The sequence below is a fragment of the Biomphalaria glabrata genome, chromosome 14 (genome assembly GCF_947242115.1).
Source record: "Biomphalaria glabrata chromosome 14, xgBioGlab47.1, whole genome shotgun sequence".
NCBI lineage: Eukaryota > Metazoa > Mollusca > Gastropoda > Planorbidae > Biomphalaria > Biomphalaria glabrata.
In genome coordinates this window covers 28,011,782-28,032,733 of record NC_074724.1, presented here as the reverse complement: position 1 = coordinate 28,032,733, position 20,952 = coordinate 28,011,782, and the positions used below count along the sequence as shown (strand labels likewise).

The 20,952-nt window shown below is 36.3% G+C and overlaps 1 protein-coding gene across 5 annotated transcripts in view; it reads left to right on the top strand.

The window, feature by feature from the left end:
• LOC106071526 (uncharacterized) overlaps positions 1–20,140 on the top strand; it is a 56,041-nt gene extending 35,901 nt beyond the window's left edge. For 2 of the 5 annotated variants that reach the window (XM_056011368.1, XM_056011367.1), the window contains 9 exons: positions 1,442–2,077; positions 9,448–9,663; positions 14,199–14,372; positions 15,279–15,382; positions 15,856–15,943; positions 16,803–17,006; positions 17,379–17,495; positions 18,531–18,729; positions 19,436–20,140. In XM_056011368.1, the coding sequence (XP_055867343.1) occupies positions 1,442–2,077; positions 9,448–9,663; positions 14,199–14,372; positions 15,279–15,382; positions 15,856–15,943; positions 16,803–17,006; positions 17,379–17,495; positions 18,531–18,706 (1,715 nt within the window). In that variant the 3' untranslated portion in view covers positions 18,707–18,729; positions 19,436–20,140. Of the gene's footprint in view, positions 1–379; positions 1,013–1,441; positions 2,078–9,447; positions 9,664–14,198; positions 14,373–15,278; positions 15,383–15,855; positions 15,944–16,802; positions 17,007–17,378; positions 17,496–18,530; positions 18,730–19,435 lie in introns of all 5 variants that reach the window. The other 3 variants (XM_056011371.1, XM_056011370.1, XM_056011369.1) reach the window with 2 other exon arrangements.
• Positions 20,141–20,952: the final 812 nt, after the last annotated feature.

Genomic DNA, 20,952 nt, shown 5'->3' with positions numbered 1-20,952 from the left:
AACATATCATCCCTCAACCTTTTTTTTTTAAACCACTCACTACGGCCTGACACATTTACCCCGAGATCACAAACACAAATTTATTTCAGGATCAAGAAGCGAAACAGTTTACCCGAAGAGGAAAAAAAAGGCAGCTTCGATTTTTCTAAAGCTTTCATATGTATTTAGTTTTATGTTTTTAACTCAATAAAAAAACACATACATAGGGTGACAAAAAAACTCGGAAAACTCTATAATGTGCGTTTGTATGTATTCTTTTTATCTAAGTTGGCCAGACACTGCTTCAAGAGATGATCGGAACTCTTTTGTACGTTTACGGATTTAGTAAAAAAAAAAGAATTGGCAGAATGTAACGAGACGTTTTGTTTTTATTGCCTAGGAAATAAGTTCAGCCTGTTCAAAAATAATCTAGTCAAGGGATTGACTAACTTGGCAGCACGGATGGATTCTTTACGAGGTCAGCCAACGCCGAAGGCACAACCCAGCTTGACAAAGATTAATCACTTAGTCACGGCGTTCCATCAGGTGAAGCAGATCGTTTCCGCTGCGCAGTCTAGCATGACCAGCTATGTCCCGGTGCAGCCTTCGCCGCCACCTCCTCCTGTGGAAACCTTCGTGAATCCAGTGTACAGCCAAGAGTTTGTGACCCCGACGCCGCAGGTGACGCCGAGCGCAGTGCAGGCGGAAACGACAACGCTGGCCCCGGATGTCACCACGGAGGTAGTGGAAGTAGTCACGGAGATTCCCCCCAGCACAACGCCAACCGTCACGACGCCCGCGACCACCGTCACCACCATGGTGATCTCCAGGGGCGTCGACTCCCTTCTACCCATCGTGGAGCTGCCCCATATCACGTATGATGTAAACCCGAACCCCGGACCGCATGTCCATATTCCTCCGGGGCAGCCCAATTCATTTCAGACTGACAGGCACAAGGCGGAGCTCATTTCTACCATCAACATGCTAACCAATGAAATCAATGCTCTCTCACAGCCTCGACCCCCGCCTTTGGGTATGCACTATGTTGCTCAACCGGGAACATTCTACAGTCTTCCTCCTCTTCCCCCAACCCCACCAACTCTTGTAGATGGTCGTTGGTTACATTCATATATTCCCATACCTACTATTCCTTTAACCGGTGGTGGTTTTGGTGCAGGCAGTGTAGAACATATAATATCTCAAAGTCACGCAGGAAATGGTGCTGCTAACTTACCTCCAGGGGCGGGGCCTAAAAATCATTTTTTGAACTCTAATAATTTTATCTTAAGAAGTCAGTTTCCAGTAACATTACCAGTCTTTAATGAAGCTAGAGTTTTTAATAATTTTAATCCAAATTTTGAAGCTCCGCCCAGTATTACAGATGCTCCGCCCCCACCAGATCCTCGTGATGCTCAGTTAATGGAACAGCACCTCGCTTACGTATCTAATTTCACCATTCCAGATTACGCCGCCGGGCAGGCATCTTCTATCAAGCAAAACCCTCCTAAGTCACCTACCGTCCCGCTGTCAAGTTTGTTAGCGAAACTTGCTTCAAAACTAGCCATCTCTGCACCACAGAAAAGTTATGGGCCTTCCGCTGCGTTTGGCAATGCTCCGTCGCTGCCACCGACAACAGCAGGTCAAGCCCCTCCTCCTGGTCCACCCTCGAAATGGGACGGTATACTGGACATCTCGCCACAGCAGCATCAACAGGTCGGCTCAGGGCAGTGGCAGCAGTTTCCAGCGCCGTTGTCCAGCCCACAGCCTTTCCCCCCGCCAAACCCCGCCCAGCCTAACCACCAATACTATCAACAGCCAAACCATCAACCTCCGAACCCAGCTCATAATGGTCCCTCTCCGCCACAATCTCAAGGAGGCGCACCCTCACCCTTAGACCAACCACCCCCGCAATGGAACTCCAACCGTAACACGTGGCCCCAACCTCAGCCACCTCATCAAGGCTTAGACAGGCCGAACATACCCCCTCCTCAGCCGTTACAGCCAGAGAATGCAGTCCTCAGCTCCGCCAACAGGCAACAAAAACCTGCCCATTGGGATACACAGAAGGGCGCAGCGCCCCCTGGTGTGAATCACAGAGGCAAGACTATCATGTATCCCCTCATTAGTTAGACTTCCTGCTCCTCTATAGACCTTAACTCTAACCTTTACCTAACTAACAGGCATGAACAAATTATAGCTAAATCTATGAGCATGATTAACCCAGCTGGTCACGGCGAGACTCGTTTTAAAAACAGTGACCTCTTCGTTCAGTAAAAATCATATTTATAATTTCAGAAATGGCGCGAAATACGCGAATAATACTTTTATTTCTATTTCAGATGTTGTTCTAATCCACGGCTATTCGGAGTATTTTATGATCTAATCCACGGCTTTTCGGAGTATTTTATGATCAAATCCACGGCTATTCGTTGCGCTAACTTCATACACAGAACACATGCACGCACAACACATACACACACTCACGCAATAGTATCACGTGGGTAAAGATGTTAATATTGCGAAGGTTGCTACAAATGGACCTTAAACGTGTTAATAAGATATATAAATAGATTCAAACCAATTTGGCAAATCTTAAGCTCAAAGAAAATTCATTGATAATTGATAACATAAGTATATTGGTTTAAAATGGTAACAAGGGAGCAAACTTAACATTTCAGACTTTCAATATAAAGTCAGATCCACTACAAATGATTAGATGCTGTATTGACTGTATTCAATGAACACTCAAACTACTTCTTCTATAGGAAATGCTTGAATTTAATTCAATGGTTCCACACATTTCACAAGTCATAGAATGGCTTACAATCTTATATAACATCTATCTATTTCATGTTCTTGTTGTACATGATTTAATTGAGTTCGAACTCTGGCCGCTGCCAACCCCTGTCGTTCTGCAGAAAGTCTGGGCCAGGTCGTGATTATCTTTATATGGGGAGGGGGGTGTGAAAAATGTTGTGAACAATGTATGCCAGTAGCAATGTCATGGCTGATCATGGACAGCTAAATATAGCTAGTTGTTTTAAGAAGGAATAAGGCTGCTACTGTTGTAATAATTGTAGTATCTTATCTTATATAATACAGACTTTACTTCAAAAAAAGGCGATGATTACGTCCTACGCGTCATGCATTTAGTCATGCATATTAACCAATGACCTAACTTCTACTAAGTAATAGTAGAAATATAATAATAATAATAATAATAATAATAAACTACAATGAATTTTTTTCCCTTTAATCAGTTTCAACCCTTGTAGTGCCAGAGAAAGAATATTGATTCATTTCTAAAATAATAATAATAATGGTAATAATCCATAGGCTTGGCGATTAAGTTACTGTGGAAGCTATAGGGTCTATAAGATTACAATATTCCCAGTAGGAATATGACAGTTGTAACTCTGCAGACATCTTTATGACCTGGACATTCCTAGAAAGATTCCCATTACCTGTCAGAGGCCAGTGCTGCTGCAGACTTGCCACATCTAAAGAAAATTTAGCATTCTGCATCCCTACAGCGTATGAAAATTCAAAACAATTTGTATAATGATAATAATAATAATCTAGATCTAAATGATATTTTAAGTTTTCTTCATACAGAGATAAATGTTTAAGGTAATTTTATATTTTAAAATGGAATTATGGGATAGAGGATAGACTCCCGGAGGGGCAACGGCGTGGTCTGCATCAGAAGTGGAATCATATGCTAGTCACAACTGGGTTTGCGTAGTGTTAGGCGACTACGCGTTGTGTCTTGTACAGATAAGTCTAAAAGAAGGTAACACAACACTCCAATGGCGAACAGATAAGTCTAAAAGAAGGTAACACGATACTCCAATGGCGAACAGATAAGTCTAAAAGAAGGTAACACGACACTCGAATGGCGAAATAGTACAGACGAAAAAAAAACAAAAACATAAAGTAATTGACGCTGATAAACGAGGCCGAACAAATTGTTTAATACTTAATGAAGGGAACTGTCGAATGTCGTCTTATCTCAATACCAGTATCTACTTCAGAGACTAAAGCCGACTTTGCTCTAGAGCTGCCAAAAGTCTTCTATTTATTTTTCGCTACACTTTCTAAATCCTAGTCTTGTTTTTAATAGTCAGGTCACAAGGTCATAGTCTCTAACCCAAAACTTTCCCTTTCTATGAAACAACTTTTCGCGACGAATTCCTAATCGTGCCCTAACCATTGTCATGTGATTAAATTGAGCTCTTCCATAACGATTTGGAATCGAAACCATTGCCAAAATTATATTTATTATGGAATATGTAGGTTCATAGATCTATATACCATGAAAGTAAATCAATGTATAATGATGTGTGCGTATAAATCTTATGTTGAATTTATATGTATCTATAGCAAACATGTAGGGAACTCTCATAGACCAAATGAAAAAAAAAAAAACACAAATTAGTGCTAAAATAAAATGCGTTTTTTTTTTAAATCTAGAGCGATTTTCCGACACATGAAGTAATTGTGAAGATTGTAGCAAATAGTTTTGTTAAGTTTTTAGAAACGTCGATTTCTGTGTACATCACACAAACTTGGTAAATGGGCTTCAGGAATGGTTTCACTTTAACATCACTTACTGGGAGATTGATTCATGTTGTACTGTATATTAACTGGCTAACGTCGGTGTGTCTTGGTAGATTCATGACAAGTCGGGTCAACGCTTCCTGGTAGATTAAGTTTTTATTCTTATTTTATTTGAATCACCACTTCCTGGTAGAAGGTAAAACTCTTGCTTACGTCATCACTTCTGCTGGATTTTGTGAATTTAACATTCCAGGCATTGCTTTATTTATTTTTTTTAACATCACAGCTTAATGGTACAGTGATTAATTCTTTTGGTATGATTCGTAGGACTGAGTGATTTGTGTGATAGAATCATTTCAATGAATATGACAGAACGAAAAGTCATTTTATTAAAATATCCTTTTTGCCCAATGTTTCTTATTGAAAAGTGAAATACATAATAATACAATGTTAAACAATGAAAGTTAGTATGTAATTAAAACTAGTCTCATTTCATTATCTGCCTCATTTTTGCAACACTTTATATTAGAAGATGTTCAACTTGAGTTTAATTTAAAATTAGGACAATTAGAAGTACAATAGTTGATCTCATGCAGGACTTGTGTTATTCCCTCCCCCTCCCTCATATTTTACTGTTTTATTTTAGGTTCAAGTCTAGATCTAGATCGATTTGCCTATAATATTGTTGACAAACTCGCTGCAGTTAGAGTTAGTTGTAGTCCGTAGTATTTTGTCTAGGATGACTTGTTCCTTTTGGTATCCTTTGGTGTTGGGTTGGTTGTTTTTTATATACATTTAAAATGAGTTTGAGAATATTCTGATTTTTTTTTTTTAATTGACTTAAATTCAATGCTGAATTTACTTACAGGCAACAGAAGCTATAGCATAGAGCCCCACTTGTTTGTGGGCCTCACAAAATAGTTACAACGATATTTTTAATCATTTTGAAGATAGAGCTAAGGAAAATATGGCTTTGTGTTGGTTAAAAGGGTCCCCATATCTTAACAAAAAATATGGCCTTATCAAGCATAAATCCGAACCTGTTTAAATTCTAGGCCTATTAATGTAAATTTAGGTTGGATTAGTTTCTGATGTAGAGTACAAAGAGGCATTCGAGCTGAGGCTAGTTCAGAATTGTACTAGCTCTTTTTTTTTTTTAAGCCTACAACTTCTTCACTTATAGGCTTCTTACTGCATTCATGACTTTACATCTATCTTTGACTTAGACTTTCCAACACTTTACGACTATCTTTGACTGGATTTGACTTTCCATTTTGATTGGTGTCAGGATAATCCAATGTTGTCTACTTGGCTGGTTTAGTTTTCTGATAGGGATCTCTATCGCTTCAGAAGCCACTTGATGCAAGGTGTTCTCATATATGCCAGTTAAGGCAAGCTTTTGCCTGGGCTGTTTTTTAAAACACTTTCTTAAAATCAAGCCTTATATATTAATTTGACTCAAATAGAGTATTTGTATATTTGTATGTGAGAGAGATCAATTGTAATTTAAATCTGGCCTTTTTTGGTTCATAATTTTGTTTAATTATACAAACAAACAAAAAACATGTCTTTTTGTTGTACAAATTATAATTTCCTGAATTAAAGCATTACGATACGTTTTGAAGAATGTAAGCCCGATTATTATCATATTAAAGCAGCAATATAAATATTTAAAACAATTGGTTACCTATACACTATTTCAAGCCGCGTCGAGTTTTCAACAAAAATCATTGTGTTTACCTAATACACAACTTCCTTACCTGTCAGTTGTTACATAATTACATTACCTGCCAGTTGATGAAACATTACACAATCTGTCATTTGATACAAAGTTACACTACCTGTCGGTTAATACAAAATTACATTACCTGATAGTTGATACAAAATTGCATTTCCTGTCAGTTTATACAAAATAAATGACCTGTCAGTATGTCTACCATTTTACCATTCTGATTTCTCGCAAAAAAAATGTGATCCTCCTAATGGGAGACGCATATTACTTCATCAAGTACAATTAGTGTTTATAGATATATATATATAATATATATAAATGGACAAGCTGCCGCCGTAATACACTGACTATTTCTTATAAAGTTTTGCCAGCGTGTCCATTTGACGTTAATTTGGTATGGTTAGGTTTGAATAAATCTAGTTCAGCGGTACAGTAAATCATTACAACAAATAGAGAACGTTAGAAATATGTCTAAACTACTGAAGATAACGCTGGTAAAAGCTAAAATCTTTGTCCATGCACACACAAAAAAAAAAAAAAAAACATAACCGTATTCTTCTTTATGAGTGTACCTTTGTTACATGTAAGTGATGAAAAATAAGGCTGTATCCGATGCTACCCACAAGAATAAGTTAAAGGGTATTTGCATAAGGCTACTTGCAGGCTGCAGCGTCATTTGCTTGTCAACATTCAGTTTAGAATTAAAAAAAAAAAACACGAGATTATGGTTACAGATTTTTGCAAGAATTTATATTTTTTAATTATGCCGATTTTTAATTCCTTTTCTTTTTTCTGAATGTCACTTTTTATCTCCCTTAGTTTTACCATTGCTTTGCAGTTAATGCTCTTTTTTAACATGTTTTCCAGTCAATTCAAGAACTACCCTAACTTTTGTTTTCCCCACCCGCCCTGTTCACTACTAACTCTAAGCAACTCCATTTGACCTTTGCCCTCTTGTGCTGTTGTTACTAAACTTTTTTTTAACTCTTCATTCCGACTTTAACTTTTTTTTTTCTGAAGTCCGTTTCCCTTAACTATCACTGAACTAAATTTACAATCCTTATTTTTTTTCCCCTAATCCCTGACCCTGAAAACTAACTTAACCTGCCATTTTTTAAGATCATAAGAGTATACAGTATTTCAAGTAAAGAGAACTTTTAAATAAAAATTTTAAGCACTATATATTTAAAAAACTTTTTTGACTTTGTAAATGAAACATTGTGATAAGATGTTTAGTGATTGTAAAATTTTAACTTCATCGATATCAGAGAATAACAAAAAAAAAAAAAAAGAATAAATAATTACATCAAACTTCAGGAAAGAAGCACTATTGGAATATTAGTTCTTTTTTAATGAAATAAAATATTAGCACCTATTGTTTTGGATATTTCCAGGTAAAGTTGTTAATATTTGTTTGGTAACCGTCGCTTAGAGATTGGATTTTGGCAGGGATAAGTTCATTGAATCTTCCATTCATCGCCAGGGATAAGTTTATGTGATTGAACCAAAATCCGCATGGATTTATATGGATATCTTCATGTGATTGACAAAGATATGTTTAGACAATTAACAGTGATATCTGTTTGTGATGAACTGGGATATATTCATATGATTTAAATGAGTTTTTTTATGAAATTAAAATAGTGTAATCGTTCAACACCTTTCAGAAGATCCATCTTTACATCAGTGAAAAGAAAGAAAATGACGCCTTTACCAATTTAACACTCAAAACAAAATTGGTCATACTTTAGTTTCTCTGACAAAATCTGAATAGTGAATCAATTTGAGTAACGCAGCAAAACGTAGTTTCAGGGCAACAGAAAATGATTACAGGTGTAAGGACAAATCTCAAATACTTGAGGTCAGCTTCAGTCTACCATCACACCAAATGGACAGTCACTATGGATGATCTTATGAAGAAATCTTTCAACCTGAAGCTTCAAGGCAGGAATTCATATTTTTAAAAAATCACGAAAGGAAGTTTAGAGATTAAATTACCTACAACCTAGAACTCTGTCCGTTATATAAAGGGAGACAATCAGTGCTGGATTTACCTATAAGCAACATAAGTTCTAGCTGAAGTGCCCCACAAATCGTTCCCTGGTTATTTTCAATCAAGTAAAGAAAAAAAATGCTTTATGTAAACTAAAATGGGGCCCCAAAAAGCTCTCAAATCTTAGGGCCTTATAAAGTGTAAGTTAGGTAATGGAGTAGCACGTGAGATGGTTTAACCTCATAGAAATGGACAAAAATAGAAGTAAGGACTTTAAAGACGAAGATTACTTAAAGAACAATACGAGACAATCGGATTAGATCTTACAAGCAAAGAATTTTTGTCTAAATCATTAATGTTTAAAATTAGGAGATTCATTCTGATGTAACAAAGATTTCGGGACTTATAGAAGAAAAAAAGCAGTTTTATCCATGAAATTTTGAGAGTGCAGAGAAATCAGCTGAACAAGGAAACATGAAAATATTCATGAGCCAGAAAAAAAAAAATTGAGGAAAAAAATGTTAACCCTAACAAGCCTGTGAGAATAGCACTAAATATAGTCATCACTGATAAATCCATGTGTCCAACTTTTTTCAAAACGATGTGCCCTAACTTTCAGGCACCTATCATCCAGGTTAAGCCTGTTACTCCTAAACTTGTAAAATAAGCCACCCACTAGATCTAGAATGGAAAGACTGAGTGAGCTTGGGATCTCTACGAGGATATCGACTGCAGATTTATGTATCTCTAGTACTTAAGAGTTCGGAATATGAACAAGCCTCAAAACTTGTTGGTTGGCAAATAGAAATTTGTAAAGCAATATAAGCATTATTCAGCATAATGAAACAGATTCTTTTAAAGAGAACCCTTAGTTGTTCAATATACTAACTTTAGTCATGAAGCAGAAAATAAACTTAAATTATAGATAGAACACTAAAACGAAAGTAATGTCCACCAAGTTGACACTGCTCATTGATTTAGTATCCATTGGGCTGCTTCTAAGTCCTGAAGTTTGACTTAATAGCTTTGGGTTGATAAATAAGGCTTAGATCATTTGCACTGTACATTTATTTTCATCAGAAGTACAGTATAGCATTTTTGGTTTTTATAAATCTTGAATTTCATATTTTTTTAAAGCCTAAACTTACATTTGTTATAAATGTGAAACTTTTCTTTTCCGCAGCTTCGAACCAAGCTTATGACCCGCAGTACAATTCTCAAACAGGCTCTCAGCAAAGTTCCTACCCCCAGCAGAGTTCTTATCCACAACAGGGTTCCTACCCACAGCAGAGTTCTTATCCACAACAGAGTTCCTACCCACAGCAGAGTTCTTATCCACAACAACAGCAACCTCCAGCACAGCCTGGTACATACAGCAACTACTATCAACAACAGCCTGGTAAGACTCTTAAACAAATTTTTAACAATTTTCCTTAGGAATGGATGACTTTTTAACAATTCTTGCGTTTAGTGGTGAAATGTTTAAGAGTTCAGAGTTAATGTTTAGTTTTTTTTTTTTCAGTCGATTGTTTAATTTTAAATCAAATGATAATTTTTAAGTCGAATGTTCAATGTTAGGGAATGGTTGGTCTCATTGGGTCAGCTCAATTTTTAAAAAATCGACGCCACAAGAGATGACGGGTTCTGTTAAGACCCTAAAGCCTGTCCAGGTGCATATCCATATAAATAAGGTATTAAATGTTAATTTATCAAACTGGGGTATCTTTTTAGCACAACAACAACAACAACAAAAAGACTTTCGAACTAGATATGAATCACTAGGATTAACAGCTCAGTTTTGTTTTACATGTTACGGATGTTTTTTTCAGATTTGGAATTATTAATGTTATGGGGTGTGGGCGAGTGTGTGTGCGTGTAACTGGCGTAACTATGAGCACTGCGAGCGGATGGTTTGGTTGTGTAGGCTGAATAGTTTCTACTGAAATCACGAAAATGTCTCGTTAATAAATAGGAAGTTGAACGTTGACGAGAGAAGAACAAACGAGAGAAAGACGTGTAGTTTTAGTGAGTTCTATCTTGTTTCTTCTTCTTCCTTGTTCTCATTTTACGTGTCGGAAGGTTCAGATCAGTGATCCAATATCTGAGATGAACTGCGCAGGGGTTTCCAGGCAGTTCTACGTATAGTTTTTGTTCTATAGGAAGGTTTTGGGGACAGATTCTTGTTCGGGCCTCTTTGCAGCTTGGAAGGACAGAGAGTCCAGAGCGCATACCATACGACCAGGCTGCCTTCAGAGGTACATTGTGACTCTGTATGACCCACACAAATTCTTGTCGTTCGTCCTCGATTTCGATGAGGATCACTTCTATCATCAAGAGAGCTGGCAATTTATTTCAGCAACTTTGCGTGTGAATGGTGAGGTTTATTTGAGTTAGAAAATAGTTTCGACAACATTATAATACTAAATTTTCAGTCGCCAAACATCGAGGTGTATAGAAACCTGTTCTATTGCGGCATGTTCAACATTGTGCTGTTATGTAAAGGAGGAAATCAATGGACCTCATTCACCAATCGTAAACAAACAACATTTTGCCACATTGTTCTCTATATCTTCTTTACAAATTACGTAATCCATAAAGGCTGTCACGTGATACGTAATTTTCATTTGTTTATCAATATAATCACGTGGCTAAATGTTGTTTGTTTACGATTGGTGAATGAGGTCCATTGAAATAAAAGGTCAGCTATTACGTTCGTCATAGCGTCTCACTTCAGGATGTTTTGGGGAAAACATTTTTAGTGTCATCATAGACTGAATGCAGTGAATTATATCTCTAAAATATTTAAATTTACAGTCACATCCGGATTTTTTTTATATCCCCGGTGTGGCCAAAATTAATTAATTAATTTTTTTAAAAAATCAAAATCAAACTCTGGGGGATGGGTGAGATACTTGAAAATGTATTTAAAATGTTTGCCAGAATCTTAAATTTATCTTGATTTTGGTAGGCAATGTATTTATGCTAGAATCTTGAAGAAAGTAGACTGCTGCTTGAATGTTTTGGGTGTAGACTCAATTTGGGACCAACGCGGACAATTCTCTACCTTGAAATAGAATAAAAACGTAATCCTTTCTTCCTGTCTCTTTGAAAGACATAAAGTCAACTTTGACGTCTTGCTCGTTGGAGAGATTTCTAAAAATAGCTCCAACATTCATGCACACTTAAAGTTAGCTGTCAAGGTGGAGAGAAACATTTAGAAACAACAATATCTGGATAAAGTGTTAATTGGGGGTTAAACTAGGGCCCACCTTAGGCAGCCGCCTAGGGCATCCAATAGGCGAGGGTCTCGCACAGGAATTTAGAGAAAAAAATGCCAAACGTGAATAAGATCTGAAACATAGTAGAGCACTATGACTCTTATGTTGACTAGTCTAGCTCTGTCCTTACTATGACTCTATGTTGACTAGTCTAACTCTGTCCTTACTGTGACTCTATGTTGACTAGTCTAGCTCTGTCCTTACTATGACTCTATGTTGACTAGTCTAACTCTGTCCTTACTGTGACTCTATGTTGACTAGTCTAGCTCTGTCCTTACTATGACTCTATGTTGACTAGTCTAACTCTGTCCTTACTATGACTCTATGTTGACTAGTCTAACTCTGTCCTTACTATGACTCTATGTTGACTAGTCTAACTCTGTCCTTACTATGACTCTATGTTGACTAGTCTAACTCTGTCCTTACTATGACTCTATGTTGACTAGTCTAACTCTGTCCTTACTATGACTCTATGTTGACTAGTCTAACTCTGTCCTTACTATGACTCTATGTTGACTAGTCTAACTCTGTCCTTACTATGACTCTATGTTGACTAGTCTAACTCTGTCCTTACTATGACTCTATGTTGACTAGTCTAACTCTGTCCTTACTATGACTCTATGTTGACTAGTCTAACTCTGTCCTTACTATGACTCTATGTTGACTAGTCTAACTCTGTCCTTACTATGACTCTATGTTGACTAGTCTAACTCTGTCCCTACTACTGGAATTGCGGTATACGAATTTGTTATTTGTCGATTTAGATATCGACGGGAAAGTTATTAATAAATTGCGTAATTCTAGGCTTCCAATTATCCAATGGTTAAATAGAGGAATGGATGAGAATAGCAATTACTGATAGTTGTGACACCATGATGTATAGAAGACATTATGACCATTTGATAATGCTTCAATTTATTTTAAAATATCCTTAGCTAAATCGCTGTTGATTGTTAGCTCGACATATTTTGGGTGTTCCTTCAGAATTAAAGATTCCCGTAGGATGACGGGGAGTGGCAGGGCTCAAACCCGAGACCATCATGGTGACAGTCCACTGTGATAGTAAGTGTATGTGTTTTGAGTGGCTGGTAGTGCAGTGTGTGTGCCTGTGTATGAAATGACCAGTGGACCTTGAGTGTACATGGTTGAATGAACAGCAGGGTGTCAGGACTGTGTGTAAAAGGAAGTCAGTTTAGAGAACAAGTGGCTAGAGTAAAGAGCATAAATAGAGACTAATAAAATCATTGTTTTTTGAAGCTCATGTTGTTTTAGTGTCTATTACATGGTGTCAGAAGTGGGATATGAACCCACGCCCACATTCGTGGACCAGCTCACACCACACGACCAGGCAGCTATGATACACCAAATTGATACTGTTAGCGCAGCGGTGCCTGAGTGTTGTGTGTCTGGGGGCTATACAGATTTTGCACACGTGTATCACGGTCCGGAAAAAGCCCACGGTCCGTAGACTGAACAGCACTATTTAAAATGAATATAAAATTATTTTTTTTATAAGCATTGGTATTTAGTATTAATCTAATATTAATTGTAAAACCAATGTAAAAAAATCCTTTTTATACAAACAAATTTGATTAATGGTGAAATTAAATTCATTATTTTGATCAATCGTGTAATTAATTTTTTAAATATCCAGACTAACAATATTTTTTTGCAATTGGAAGAATTATCATTAATTGTTTTTGTTTAACGCAACTTTCGGGCTTATAGAATGCTCAGATGGTCCAAACACTTATGTGGGCGATTATTTAGGGGGTAGGGGGTAATCTGGGAGAAGGTTTCTGTGCCGCTTTTTCAAAAGCTATTTAAAAAAAAAATAGTTCGAGTCTGAATTAGAACTCGAGGTTTCGAGCCTCCATGATGGAAGGCAGACGCGCTAGCCACAAAGTTATTCAAGTACTTATAAAAATAAATGGTTAAACAGTCTCAAAAATCTAGGCCTATATAGTTTAAAACTTTTATCGAACGACATAATTCTCTTCACAAAGCTTATCTCCTCTTAGCTTAGAGTTTAGAGCATATAAATATATAGATATTTATTTTATATATTTATATTAGTTAATCGCAATTATATAGGCCTATATATATATGGGCCTAGGCCTATAATATAATATATAATAAAACTGACTAATTAACTGAATAGTTTATTGATTGATTCATTTGTTGTCATCAACAATGGAAAATCGCTCAAAGTTTCAACCTGATCTGTGATTAGGAAGTGGGAGAAATAACGTGTAAAAGATTCTACCCAGACAGACAGACGCAGACAGCTTTGTAAAATATTGGCTACGAACATCAAAAGCTTCATGATATAAATAAAATATATAAAGACTGGATATATTCTGTAAAGTGTAACTCTGTTCATATAGGTTCTGACACTTACTCTCTTCACTACAGCGCACACTTTGCCACAACGCAAGATTTAGTTTAAAAAAATGGTTCAATAGAAAAAATAGAGATAAAATAGATACCTCAACTTTTAAACCCCAAAGCGTGAGAGGTAAAAAAAAAAAAAAAGGTCTGCCCAGTTTCTAATTGCGTAGTTCACTGACTCTCCACACTATCACTAATGTGATACACTTCACGTTTTAATTAATGATAGTTGATGATTTCTGATAGTCTTTGTTTTCGTTCACAGCTTCTAACAACCCACCCCAGAGCGCTCCGGCACAACAAAATCCTGCGCCGGCAGAGAATCTTGACCCATTCTCTTCTCAGTTCGATGTTAACGGACTCAAGCCAACAATATTTAACCCTCAGTACCAACCAGCACAGCCACCTCCTCAGCCACAGTCAAACTTTGGACAACAACGTGAGTACCATTTAAATACAAAATAGATGTTTGGTAACAACAGGCAAATAGGCCTACTATTAGGCCTACTGTTCACTAGCATGTTTCTTTTTATTATTGTATCGCGATTATTGGCTGTATGTTAGTAATTGGTAACCAGCTTTAGTACAAAAACGCAATATATGTGTATCAGGTTTGTGTGACGTGGCATATTCTACATTTTAAACTATTACAGACTCCCTCTCTCCGTCTCTTAACAGACTCAAAATAAATAGTTATTTATATTAGTTGACCTTAAGGGTAAGGGAAGTAATTTGTAGAAAATCAGTCTTATTGAGTTATTTCCCCTATTGACGTGTTAAAAAAAACCCTGAAAATTTGAAGTCTTTCCTTGTTCCCTTCCACTTCAAATAAATCGGATTCCACTTAATGTTGTAATATTAAGGAATTAAAGTTTATAAAGTCTTTCATAGATTCGGCTTGCTTATGATAAACAAACAATCTTCTCATTTGATCTCATGAATCTCATGTAAACTTACCTGTTAATATAAAAATACATAAGTAAGTATTACTATTACTATTAGTATTACTAGGCTGGACATTAATTTTACGATAGACTAGATCTAGGTCTACGCAGATCTAAATTTAGGTCTCTGTAGATCTATCTCTTATAATGGAACCTTACTTCAAACCAATCCCAATGTAATGTGTAGGAGTCTGTAGGACCTATAACCAAGGTGGGTGATTATGTCCAGGGTACACATGATTATGAAGTATACTTTATACGTTTAATTAATTAATCTGGGGATTTGGGGGCGGGGGGGGGATAAAGTGGTAAAGTTTGTGCTCAACCTTGATCTTGCTAACTCGGTTCCAGTGAAATAGAATTTAGGCTTCAGTGACATAATGCATCTCTTGTTTCCACAGCTGCTGCCAATGAGTTTGCTGGTATTTTTGATCAAAATCCACAGAATCCTCCTGCCCCTCCAAACAAATTAGACTTCTCAGCTAAAGGCCCAAATCCTATTCAGGTATTTTTAAAGCCTTGTCAGTGAGTATTATAAGCCTACCTGGTGTAGTAATATAGGAGAACTGCCTGACATGCTTTGAGCTAGAACAGGTGTTCTCAACCTGTGGTTTGCGACCTCCTTGGGGGTCGATTGACAATTTGCCAAGGGTCGCCTAAGACCATCGAAAGTATGGATTGTTATTGTCAACTCTTCTATTGCTGTATGTGCGTCTGTGTGGGGGGTCGCGGCATAGTGGGGGATTGTAAAAAGGGTTGCCGAGCATAAAAGGTTGAGAACCGCTGAGCTAGAACTAGATCTACTTAGTTTATGTGTGGGCAAAACTAGTATTTTCTTAGTAAGGGTTTATACATTATATAGGTTAGTCAATTTGTAAGTCTTCATTTGGCTTTTGTTTTATATTAGGGATAATGTCCAAAATAGATTTTGAAATTTAAGCTTCTTTCTAATATGTTTTTTTGTTTCATTTTTTTTAGCTAAATCAATTTTTAGCTCAACCTATGGCACCAAAAGAAGCCAACTCCATGTCTAATAATTTGGATGCCTTACTAGGAACACTGTTGAGTAAGTAGAATTTGGGTATAGGCAAGGTGCTGGGCAGGCAACTTGTTTGTGAGTCCTATAGACTTTGGGTATAGGCAATGTGCTGGGCAGGTAACTTGTTTGTGAGTCCTATAGACTTTAGGTATAGGCAAGGTGGGAAGCTGGGCAGGCAACTTGTTTGTGAGTCCTATAGACGTTAGGTATAGGCAAGGTGCTGGGCAGGCAACTTGTTTGTGAGTCCTATAGACTTTAGGTATAGGCAAGGTGGGAAGCTGGGCAGGCAACTTGTTTGTGAGTCCTATAGACTTTGGGTGTAGGCAAGGTGGGCAGGCAACTTGTTTGTGAGTCCTCCATCGAATGACCTGCTATGAGAGACTGTAACAGATTTTTCATTATAATTTAAGTCAGGCAACATATTTGGCATTCGATGAAGACCACTTCTGTCTTCAAGTGGGTGGAGGGACCAAGGGGGGATGCCTAGGTCATGGCTCTGCTTTTTGTGCCTCCACATATGAATAGTGGGAGGCGCGGTGGCTGACCGATAAAGTGCTTGACTTCCTAACCGGGGTTTGAATCCTGGTGAAGATTGGGATTTTTAATTTCAGGATCTTCTGGCGCCTCTGAGTCCACCCAGCTCTAATGGGTACCTGACATTAGTTGGGGAAAAGTAAAGGCAGTTGGTCGTTGTGCTGGCCACATGACACCCTCATTAACCATAAGCTACAGAATCAGATGACCTTTACATCATCTGCCCTATAGACCACAAGGTCTGAAAGGGGAACTTTACTTTTTTTTACTTTACATATGAATAGTAATGAGAATGTTGTATGTAAAACATTTTATTCTTTAAGTTATACAATTCAACTTTTTTTTTGTTCAGGCAATGGGGCAACATTAGCCCAGCAACCCAAGCCAAAGATTACAACGAAGCCCCCACCAACACCAACAGGCTCTGGATTCGTAAGTGACAGGCTCAACGACTTTATTCTGGGGCCAAAGAATGAGTTCCGTAGCAACGATTTCAGTGAGATACCTACCAACACCGGAACCTATGACTCATTGAATCCTCTAGCTGCATTTATGGGTCAGTCTATAAATTACACTTACTAAAAGTATTTAGTCTAGTCACTACTTCACACACAAAGTGCTGTTACAAGTATTAATATCAATCTATTGTTTTATAAAATTATTTAGGTTTTTTGTTGTTTTTACTTTTCCCAAAATTAAATTGTAGCCTACTTTGACTCCAGAATTGGAGTGTAGACCTAGATCTACTATTTCTTCAAGAATTTCAACCTCATCATAATATACCTCATTGACTCTCTTGAGTTTGAACTACTGTTAGATTTCAGTTATTCAGATTATAAGTTTGATCAATGGACTCTTCAGACTTTGTTGCTGTGACTTCTCTATTAAAGTTTAGCAATGGTCTTTTAATGGTTTTATTTTGAAATAGGTGAGACACCACCGCCCCCAACAACCACAACACAAGCACCACCGGGAAGAAATGGAGATTTCCTGGCAGGTTTCATTGGAGTAAATAAAGAGATTACTCAGACAAAAACAACATCAGGTATATAGATACGTCTGTGTGCAGTCATGCATTGGTCTTGCAGTAAACTAAGCATAACATTATCAAGCACTCATATATCATTGTAAGCATATACATGATAAAACAGTCATACATGTGAATATAGCTACAACACCATCAAAATGTCATCATCATATAAGCATACATACATCTAAAAATTCATACATACATCCTCATACAGCAGTGCATACATCATCATACAATCATACTAAATCATAAACACACAGCTACTCATGCATCATAATTCAACTGCACAAACATCATCAGTCAAAAATTCATCATAATAAAGTCTAGTCAGTCATAAATACATCAGAATAAAGTCTATTCATTCATAAATATATCAAAATAAAGTCTACTTATTCATAAATTTATCAGAATAAAGTCCATTCATAAATATATTAGAATAAAGTCTACTCATTCATAAATATATCAGAATAATGTCTATTCATTCACAAATATAGGCCTATCAGAATAAAGATTAGTCAGTCATATAAACATAATAAAGTTTCTTGAGTCCTAAATACATTAGAATAAAGACTAGTCAGTCATACACACATCATAATAAAGTTTCTTCATACATTACAATAAAGTCTAGTCAGTCATACATACATTGACATAATTATCAGACACTCATATATGTCTATGAATATTGAAGTCATTACATGTATCATAAAAAGCTTGGTAAGTTTTACATACATTAAAATATTTCCTGGCTAGTTCTAAATACATAATGAAATATCACACAGGAATCTCAGAAAGATAAGAACTTAACTTAATACTATAATTTTCAAGTGTTAGGAGATCTTTGATTGATCTAATTGTCCTACAATGTATATTCTTTATTCATTACTGATTAAGTTGTCCCTTCAGTTTATCTCTGATAGAATTCACAGCTCTGCTCTTCTTATTTAGCAGGTATATATTTTAGAAATGTCTAGTTCAAACCATTGCAGCAATAATCTTAAGTTTTTGTTGTTTTATTTTAACTAAACCAACTGTTTCATTTGTGTCCAACAGAAGCACTTCCTCCCAACATTTACATGTATGACTACCAGCAGACGCCGGTGACGCCTACACCTCAAGCTAGTGGAGACTTGAATAACATGGGCACACAAGATCTTAGCGCCTTAGTACAGAAGCTGTTGGGGGTTTTAGCGGTTAAACAGGCAACAGGAAGTCAGACTCAGGGTTGAACAAAAGACAGACCAAAGTAAAGGTATCACAAGTTTGTGTAATGCCAAAATAATTTGTTGTATGCTTTTATAATAGAAGAAACAAAATAACAATAGTTTGAATATTTAGATCATTGTTGTTGACCTCCTTCAGTCATGGAATGATTGGGACATTAGCTATGATTAGAATGATATTGCCCACTCAGAGTTTACCTCCTCTCTACACAGCTAATGTGTCTAAAGGAATGACATGTACGAGATACAGTTTGGGCTCAGAAGTGTTTCTGCCAAGATAAAATACTATGTGCTGATTGCTGCCTGATGCTCACAGACTCCTGATTTGACCCCAGGGTTGACGTCTGAAACTTTTCCCATTTTTGGGTACAGCTACACGGCAGCAAAGGTTTCAATTCAGAGCTTTTCCATTTTCTATGTGGGTCACTGGCTAAGGCTAATGAGACCCTCTTGCCCAAAGCTTACTGGCTAAGGCATCAGTTGCTTGCCTTGCCCCTTTATTGTCAGTGATAAAAGTTTCACTGGACACAATGTCACAAAAGCCAGGAGTTGGAATGATTGTCATTGGCTAATTAACACATGCCAAAAGAAGCATTGTACAGTAGTGGAGTGTTTGTTGCCATTTCCACTTCCAGCAAGAACAACCTTACAAAACTAACCAGATCATTAATTAGTTATTAATTAACCTTTATTTTTGTATATAACAATTTCTCAAATTTTTTTCACCCTTAACAGATGCAGTTTCAAGAAAATACATTGTCTCAAGTAGTTCCTTCCTTGGTACAGCACTTAAATAAGAGTTGCAGTTCCTTTAACAGCATTAAAAAACCAGTGCTTATTACCAAGCAGTTTATTTATCATCTTATTTTAAGTCCATTTCAAATGTTAACAGGGAGTCTTGATCATTGATTTTGTCATTAATATCTTAATAAAAATGTGGAATAGTTGTAATGGGGAGGGGAATTAAAAACAAATTTGATGCAAACTTTTTTACTTTAAGTTTGTAGCAATTTATGAATAACAATGAAAACAACGAGATGTTTCTTTTCAACTGTCAAAGATCTACATTCTTTCATTTGTATGTATTTATTTCATTCACCACACTGCTTATATGTCACCATAAATATACGGTCTGTACAGATAACCTTGAGTCTTGAGTCCAGCAAGAAAAGTATGACACCATTATTCTTGCCTATTATGTTAATATCAAAGACAAGTACCCTGCTATGTATGTAACAAACTAATTGTGTGGTATCCTGACAAAATCTTTTGGGTGAAATGTTGTTTGCACAAAATTTGTACAAAAAAGCAAACAAAAAAATAAAATATGGATTAGAAATGTGTTTATATTAATAATTATAAATGTGGTGTTACTTGTTTTTTTTTGTCTTTTGTAGTAAAAAAAAATGTTGATAATAAATTTTGTGTTCACACATTTAACACTTGAGTGTTCAATGAATTTTACTTTGGTAAAAGGAACAACTAAAATTATTGGCAAAAAGTTTAAGATACTCATTCTGAATGCTTTGGTCTGTAACATCAATGGCATCTTAATGAAAAATAACAGGAATAAAGGTGATTTTCTGCAAAAATTAGAAACAGTTTCTTAAGCTTTTAATTATTTTTTTTAACTTTTACCTTTTCATGAAGAATGATATTACTGTTACCTATTAGACTTACCAATTTTTAAGTGTAACAACTTTATTTAGACCAATCATGTTGGTACATTTCCCACTTCTATAGACCAACCACTTCTTTACATTAACCACTTTTTGAGACCAACCACTTCTTTACATTAACCACTTCTTTGGACCACCCACTATTTTACATTCACCACTTCTTTAAATGAACAACTTTTTTACATTTTGCCACTTCTTTAGATCTGTAACCTATTAGCTTTCAAACCTATTACTTCATTACCTTTAACCCTTCTCTAGGCCTACCACTTAAATTTACAAGTACCACAACTTTAGTAAGCTCTTCTCTGAATTTAATATTTGTATTCTCAAAATGAAAACAAAATTTCCTTTCATCGAGCTTTAATATAAGTAACTATTTACATCAACGTCTACAACAATAGAAGAATATTGAACAAAAGACGCTGAAACTATAAATATCATTGTACATAAGATGAAGTGTACATTATTTAATATAAAACCAGCCTCCAATGCTAAACAACTCAATTTTTGTTTTTAGTCTTCTAAGGGCAAATTTGTTATTACAATACACAAAGTAAGTTAATACATTTTTTA